The 8,288-nt window shown below is 46.2% G+C and overlaps 1 protein-coding gene across 2 annotated transcripts; it reads left to right on the top strand.

Annotated features, from left to right (window-relative positions):
- The first annotated feature begins 5 nt into the window (after positions 1-5).
- Positions 6-7,103, top strand: TMEM208 (transmembrane protein 208). 2 transcript variants are annotated; one of them, XM_081963439.1, is made up of 7 exons: positions 89-130; positions 278-373; positions 463-586; positions 2,241-2,300; positions 3,485-3,621; positions 5,793-5,877; positions 6,563-7,103. In XM_081963439.1, coding segments are annotated over exons 2-7 (546 nt in total). In that variant the 5' UTR covers positions 89-130; positions 278-371; the 3' UTR covers positions 6,701-7,103. The 2 variants fall into 2 exon arrangements, with proteins under 2 accessions (XP_081819566.1, XP_081819565.1); XM_081963440.1 differs by lacking the exon at positions 463-586 and having other exon boundaries at positions 6-130.
- The last annotated feature ends 1,185 nt before the right edge of the window (positions 7,104-8,288 follow it).

The raw sequence follows: 8,288 nt of genomic DNA, 5'->3' as shown, positions 1-8,288 counted from the left end.
CCAGAGGAAAGGGTTTCTGGGCGGCGCTGATGTGACGCAAATGCCGCCGCGCCGGAAGCCTCGCTGGTGTTGAGTTGGTGGTGGACTTGCCTGCGTGCCCTGTAAGGCTGGCCGGGGAGTCGCCATGGCGGTGAGTCGGGCATGGGACGGGGACGGGGACGGGGACGGGATCAAGCCTGGGCAAGCGGGGGGGGGGGATAGTTAAATCAAGATCGAGGAATGGGATAGTTTTTAATTTAATTTTTAAAATATGGCCTTTTATTCCCCCCTCCCCCAGCCGAAAGGAAAGGTAGGAACCAAAGGCAAAAAGCAGATATTTGAAGAAAACAAGGATACGCTCAAGTTCTACCTACGAATCATCCTGGGGGCGAATGTAAGTATGGGGCGCTGGATCTCGGAGATGGAGTAGTGGGCGGGTGGGGGGGGGAGATGAGCCAGGGCAACCTGCTTATTTTTGCTCAGGGAAGAAGAACAGAACAGAATTCTTTACTGGCCAAGTGTGATTGGACACACAAGGAATTCGTCTTTGGTGCAGATGCTCTCAGTGCACATAAAAAGACAAAAAACATTCGTCAAGGATCATAAGGTACAACACTTAATGAAAGTCATAGGGTACAAATAAACAATCAGGAAACAATATCAATATAAATAATAAGATGCAAGCAACAAAGTTACCGTCTTGTAGTCATAAGTGGGAGGAGATGGGTGATAGGAACGATGAGAAGACTAATAGTAATAGCAGCCTTAGTGAATAGTTTGACAGTGGTGAGGGAATTATTTGTTTAGCAGAGTGATGGCGTTCCGGGGAAAAATGTCCTTGTGTCTAGTTATCTTGGTGTGCAGTGCTCTATAGTGTCATTTTGAGGGTAGGAGTTGAAACAATTTATGTCCAGGATGTGAGGGGTCTGTAAATATTTTTACAGCCCTCTTTTTGATTTGTGCAGGGTATAGGTCCTCAATGGAAGGCAGGTTGGCAGTAATTGTTTTTTCAACCAAAACTGTTGTCATCATAACTGGTATTATCCTAAAAGAGGACCTGACCTGGGGAGCTCACATTGCAGCACCGGTCAAAAGGGCCCAGCGGAGATTATATTACCTGAGACTTCTCAGGAAACAACAACTGATTGAAAAACTGCTGGTGACCTTCTACCACTGCACCATAGAGGGTATCTTAACTTACTGTGCCTGTGTATGGCTTGCCAATTGCACAGTGGCAGATAGGACAGCGCTCCAGAGGGTTAATGCCATTGCCCAGAGGATCATTGGTTGCCCTCTCCCCTCTTTGGAAGAGCTTTAGAGCTCCCAGAAAGTTCAAAGCATTCTTAAAGATCCATCTCATCCTGGACACCCTCTTTTTTGAACTATTACCATCTGGCAAATGGTACAGGATAATAAAAACAAGAACAAATAGGCTGAAAACAGCTTCTATCCCAGAGCGGTAACTATACTGAATTCTACTGTATAGTGCAATATTAATGCGATATCAGGGGTTTTCAATTCAATGGCATAGAATATGAAGGATGTGCTTTTTTGTTTTATTTTTAGTTTCCTTATGTATGATGTACACTGAAGATGGCGTTTAATTTTGTTGTACGAGGTGCAATGACAATATTAAACAAAATCTCTTTTTAAAAAATCTTAAAAGCTGCAGCTATAGCTTCCCCCCCCCCCATTGGGGGCAGCAATAGCTGCTCAAGTCCCAGTCCACAAAATCCTATTTCTGAAGGTAAAAAGTGGAGTTGAAGTTTAATTGGGGGACTTAACAGGTGTAGATGGAGCCATGGTGGTGTAGAGGTTAGAGTGTTGTAGTGCAGGCTACTTCTGCCTGCAATTTGGCAATTCAAATCCTCACCAGGCTCAAGGTTGATTCAGCCTTCCATCCCACCAACGTGGGTAAAATGAGATCCCAAATTGTTGGCAAGATGCTGACTCTAAACCGCTTAGAGAGGGCTGTAAAGCACTGTAAAGTGGTATATAAGTCTAAGTGCTATTGCTAGATTGACAATACTTTTAGACCAGTGTTTTGTCAATCTCGGCGACTGGAACATGGGGTCTTCAGTTCCCAGAATTCCCCGGACAGCATTGCTGGGAGTTAGAACATAGAACATCATCAGAGTTGGAAGAGACTTGGAGATTGAAGTCCATACGTCTTAAAGTTGTCTAGTTTGAGAAGTGGCTTTAAACAAAGTGCTCAATGTGTCTTTCTCTTTCTCTCTTATTTTGATATCGCTTCCTTCCAGGCCATTTACGGAATTATCAACCTTGGGATCTTCTACATAACAGCCACCATTTGGACGTGGGTGAGTTCTATATATTTTCAGACTGTCATTTCTTTGGAGTCAGGGACTGTCAATCTGTGTTGCACACCGAGAGTTGGAGGTTGATTCAGGAGCGTTCTTTGTGTTTCGCTCCTTTCTGCAAAGAAAGAAGTCTTTATCGACCTGTTTAAAATATTGGCTAGGAGAATATTCATATTCAACTGCTATCCCTCTGTCTTCACCAATCCTCCACAGCTGAGATTCTGTATCATGTTTGTAAACTTGGGGGGGGGGGGGGTGTTCTGACCTAGGCTTCCTGAGAAAGCATAAATCACAATCTTAGTCCCCAAAACCTTCTTTTATTTATATGGCTATAAATTATGGTCATTCACAGCCCACACGGCTTCACAAACAGTATGTGAAGATTCTGACAGATGTCTGCTCGAGTTGCCACAATCTTTCAGGGGAATATTGATAAACACCCACCTTATCTCCCTGGGAATGCTGCCAGAGACCTAACTCCCAAATGCAGAGCAAGGCCAAACTTAGCACAGAGTCAAACAGAACTTTTCAAAGCTTGAACCGACCAGATGAACTAATTGCTTCCTGCAAAAGCTCACGTCCCGTTTGTTCCTCTTGTATGTCTTATGGGAGGGCCCAATCATCTCCAAGCCTTACTCCCAAGTCAACCCTATTTTCTTAATTGTTCTTGCCTTCTGGCAGCTCTGCGCATATGCACACTGGGAACAGGCTCCCGCTGTTCTTCTGCCTCACTGATGTCAGACTCCGGAGACTCTAGAGGCAGCAAATAACTACCAGATGGCCTTGGTCCCCTCTCTGCCTCTGACACAGAGCCCTCGTCTGACCCTTCCCCAAACTCCGTTCCTGTGTTCCTCTCCAATCTCCTCCCTGTCCGAATCTGCTGCCAGTATCTGGCCGCTGGCGGGCCACAACAGGAGGCTCCACATGTAACCATCAATAAACCATTCTTCCATTAGAGCTGTCTTAATCCTTAACAGAAGTGCTTGCATCCAGTCGCGCCCAGTAATCCTGGTTAAAAAGATTGCACCAGCTACAAAATATATTTCTCTTCCTGTCTATCTTTGCCAAGTACAAACCTTTGTGCGCTTCTCTAACTTTGTAGTAGTATCTCCAAAGTAGGAGTATCTCCGAAGGGTTTTACTGGTCGTTTTTTTTCCTGGCTGATTTTCATATCCTCCCTTTAGGTTGCCTTTGTGTTCAGCTTGATGGTCTATGGGGCCAGCTACCAATCCATGAGGTCAATGGCCAAGCCTACTTTTGCAGAGGGCGGCAGCCTCGCCGATGGCGGGATTGATCTGAATATGGAGCAGGGAATGGCAGAGTGAGTGTCAACCCTACCTAAGTCCAGGTGAGCAGATCCTGCTGCCTGAGCGCATACATAGTTTTCCTTCATAGCTGTTCTGACCGAGGCTTCCCCCAAAAGCACCAAGCAGAGTCCTGGTCCTGACAAAACCCCTTTTATTAAATAAATGTGGATTCTTCTCATTCACATTCAGCAAAGGCCTGGTAAACAGTCTTTCAAAGGAATATTTATGACTACAGATCTTATCTATCTTGGAAAGCTGCCATGTCAATATTTTCCAAAGGAGGTGCTGTGCAAGGAAAGACCGGCACAGAGTCTCTGAGATTCACGGACAGATCTTCACACTCCTGAAACAAATCTAACGACCGAATGAACGAATTGTTTCTTGCAAAAGCCCCTTCCCCCTTCGCTCCTCTTTTATTTCCTATGGGAGTGGCCAATCACCTTCCACCTGTGGCTTTACTTACAAGTCGACCCTGATTTCTGAGTTGTTCTTTTCTTCTGGCAGCTCTGTGCATGCGCACACTGGGAACAGGCTCCAGCTGTTCCTCTGCCTCACTGCTGTCTAGCCCCGAAGGCAGCTGATCACTGCCAGACGGCCTCAGCCCCCTCTCTGCTTCCGACACAGAGCTCTCGTCTGAGCCTTCCCCAGCCTCCAGGACTGGCCCATGCTCCTCCCCAACCTCCTCACTGTCTGACTCTGCTGGCCACTGGCGGGCCACAACAATAGCCTCAATCAGTGGAGGGACACACTGGTCCCAAGCCACCTGCATCTCCTTGTGTTTGAGACCCCACCCCCCAAAAAAACCCCACATTTTCAATAGAATGGTAATTTTTAACATTACATAAATTATTAAATTGATAAGAGATGGATAATTGTGTTAACAATTGGGTTCTCGGTGTTCACCGAGCTTGGTTGTTTTCTTGCGGATGTCTCATTACTAATCGAGGTAACCTCATCAGGGTGCACGAGAAAAGGGTGTTCAGCAAACTCTAGCCCTAAAGCCGTCTGTTCCATTGCTGAATATCTTCTACCACTAAAAACGTACCTTCTAACGTTCAGTTGTGATCAACATCCCTGCACTTTCTACCTGTTAAGTCCAGTCCTGCCTCCTGGGATGAGTTACACAACTTCTGTGTAACTTCAGATATTTCATCATAACTCTCCAGTCTCTCTTTACGGGTAGTCCTCAACTTACGACCATAATTGGGAGCCAGAACCTCCATTGCTAAACGAGAGCGATTGTTAAGTGACTCATGCCCGGTGTGATGACCCCTTTTTGTCAGGGTTATTCAGCAAATCATGGCAGTTGTTATGTGAATCACATGGTCGTTAATGCAAATTCGGCTTCCCCCGTGGACTTTGCTTGACAGAAAACAGCCGGGAAGGCTGCAAATGCCAACCCCATCTCCCTGGGATCCTGCAACAGTTGTAAATGCATACTGGTTGCCAAGTGCCCAAATTTGGCTCATCATAACTGTTGGGATGCAGTGGTCATAAGTTTGAAGACAAACTGCAACTCGCTTTTTTCAATGCCGTTGCAACTCAAACAGTTACTAAACTTATGGTTGTAAGTGGATGACTACCTGTAATTTTCTCCAGATTCATCATTCTTGAATGGTCCTTAAGCCATTCTTCCTAGGACTTTATTCAACACTCTTTGCTTTCAATTGTTAACAATAATAGAGCCAAGGTGGTTAGAGAGCAGTACTGCAGGCTACTTCTGCAGACTGCTAGCAGTTCAAATCTCACCAGGCTCAAGGTCGTCTCAGCCTTCCATCCTTCCGAGGTGGGTAAAATGAGGACCCAGATTGTTGGGGGCAATAGGCTGACTCTGTAAACCGCTTGGAGAGTGCTATAAAGCACTGTGAAGTGGTATATAAGTCTAAGTGCTATTGCTATCTCAAACGGATCGCAATAATCCAAAACTGGTTAGCAAATCCATGATTTCTTAGCATAACTTGAGGCCAAGCCTCTTCTCTGTCTTTTAACCAGACGGTTGTAGGACTTTTCTCTCTCTTCTCAAGTCAATCCTGTTCAGGCACAGTCTAAATTTTTGATCCTCCGTACCTTTTTTAAGCCAGTCCTTTTCATTTCTGGAATGGAAGGTTGGAGAACAATAAAAAGATGCTGAGACTTTTATCTTCTGCTCTAATAAAAATTAGCCTTTTTTTCTTTCCACCCTCAGGCACCTGAAGGATATGATTTTGCTCACCGCCATTGTCCAAGTGCTCAGTTGTTTTTCCCTCTATATGTGGTACTTTTGGCTCTTGGTAAGTTTCTTTTCTTACTTATTTGTCCACAGTACATTCTTCCTCTTTCCAGCTACTGTATTTTTCGGAATATAAAATGCTCTGGCGTAAGCAGACGCACCTTAGTTTTTGGGAAGGAAAATAAGAAAAAAAAATATTCTGCCTCTGCCTACCAGCATCCATTGGTTTTTCCTCTGGCTGCTGTCCTTAGCAAACAGCCTGGTCAGCTTCAGCACATTAGCCTGATTCAGCACGAGCAGCTGATTGGCGGGTGGATCAGCCTCGCGGAGTACCCCCCCATCAGCTGTTCCCAGAGGTGAACTTTAGCAACAGGTTCACTGGTTGTGAGGACCCAGATTGTTGGGGGACAATATGCTAACTCTGTAAACCACTTGAAGAGGGCTGTAAAGCACTGTAAAGCGCTATATAAGTCTAAATGCTATTGCTATCGACTCAGCCTTCCATCCTTCCGAGGTGGGTAAAATGAGGACCCAGGTGGTTGGGGGCACGAGGCTGACTTTGTAAACCACTTAGGGCTGCAGAAGCACTGTAAAGCGATATATAAGTCTTATTGCGATTGCGAAATGGGATGTCATTCCTTAACAATCAAAACCTGAGCCGGCTTTTTTGGGCTGATGCTCAGCTGTAGCAACTTTGCTTGCGGCATGCCTTAGTAGGGTTCCCTATTTTTTGTTCCCTCTTGCAGGCTCCGGGGCGAGCGCTCTATCTCCTTTGGGTTAACCTTCTGGGTCCTTGGCTCACCGCGGAATCACCGGCTGCCAACCAAGAGCCCAACGAGAAGAAACAGCGCCGGCAAGAACGCCGGCAGATGAAACGGTTTTAAGCTGCGCTCCCGAGCGCGAATGCCAGGCCACCTCGGGGGCCTGCTGTTTTATCAGGGATTTGAACCAATCGGAAAACATCAGGGGATTTTTTTTTTGCCCCTCCCTTGCTCTTCCCCTGACACCTGTCCATCCTAAGGCTAGATGCTTGCAATGGGAGGAGTCGGGGGAGAGCCCCAGGCAAATCGTGTCACTTTTTTTAACCCACCTTAGGGCGGGGGGGGGGGACCGCGGGGAGAGGGCTGCAGATGGGTAAATGCCTTTCTCAAATGATGCTGTAATATGAATGGGACGATGAAGGTCTTTCGGTGTTGGAAGCAACAATGCATTAAAGAGACAGCCGCACGCACAAAACGTTTGCCAGGCGAGGGCTTGGAATTTGCGTGGGTTTCCTTTGGTCTTTTCCTTGAGTCTCCTGTTTTCGTGACCGCTCTGGTTTCGGCCCATCTCCCCGATCGCGACAAACCCTCTAGATCAGGCGTCACCAACCTTTCGGATTTGAATAAGCACACGCGCACCAAGGGAGCTGGTCTTCCGTTTTTTGTGGTGCTCCCCAGCGCACGGGCTCCCGTTTCGGGCACTCCGTTGCTGAAAAGGTTCGCCAACACTGACCGACAGCAAACCCCCCCCCCCTTCCCTTTAGCACTGATGATATTACCTAGCTTGGTAACGAAACGTCTGCAAGAAAATAATTAAAACACATAGAGCATCGAGGATCCCATCAGAATTACAAATATTTTCTTTTTATCAGAAGTGGAGTAACTGGTAAAGAAATGATGAAAAGAAGCCAGCAGGCTGTCCATTGTTCAAACCCCCTTTTTTGTGGCTTCTGGAAGTCTTCTCTAGCCACGCGTGCCAAAAAGGTGGGGGTGGGCGGGCAAAGTTGACTGTTGCATTGAAATAAGACATACCCCTTTAAAATATACAAAACATACTCATATAACTAGCCTGGACACTGTGCAGGATGGTCCAGATTTGCCATCAGTGATCTGACATCTATAGACTCAAAAAAGCTGCCCACCCATGTTTGCCAGCAGTTCCTTGCTTCCCGACAGAGGAGCAGAAAAAGCAGGAAATGAGAATTTAGACTTGGCAGGAAGTCACATGGGAGATAACATCTTGCTGCAGTCAAGAAGGGAAAATATTGGAAGTTTAACAAGGAGGAAGTTTAATTCGATTAAAATGAACCTGATTTGAGATCTGCCAAGCCCAGTTTCGTGTTGTAAGACGTTAGCACCCACCCCTCTCCTAGGAAAAAGATACTTTAGGAAATATTTAAAAGGAAGAATATTTCTCCCTAAAAGGGAGGCAGAAACTCAGCCCCCCCCCTTCCCATCTTTGTCAATGGGCCATTAAGGCCTGAGCCAGTCTATTCTACCTAACAAAGATCGATTTCCTTTGGGTAGAGCTATAATAGGAATTGACCAAAGCCCCTTCATTACATCATTCATCACCCAGCAAGGCTCAACCAAGTCTGGGACACAGACAACCTACAAAGTTACCCCTGCATGGCCCCATGGGAGTCTGACAACCAATCAGAGTACAAGCTCAAATTCAAAAGCCCAGAGAGAGCATAATACCCAGGAACTC

Source organism: Natrix helvetica, assembly GCF_964273705.1.
Source record: "Natrix helvetica genome assembly, chromosome: 10".
Taxonomy (NCBI): Eukaryota; Metazoa; Chordata; class Lepidosauria; order Squamata; family Natricidae; genus Natrix; species Natrix helvetica.
Note: the sequence above shows the minus strand (reverse complement) of the source record. Positions and strands in the feature narration are given on the sequence as shown.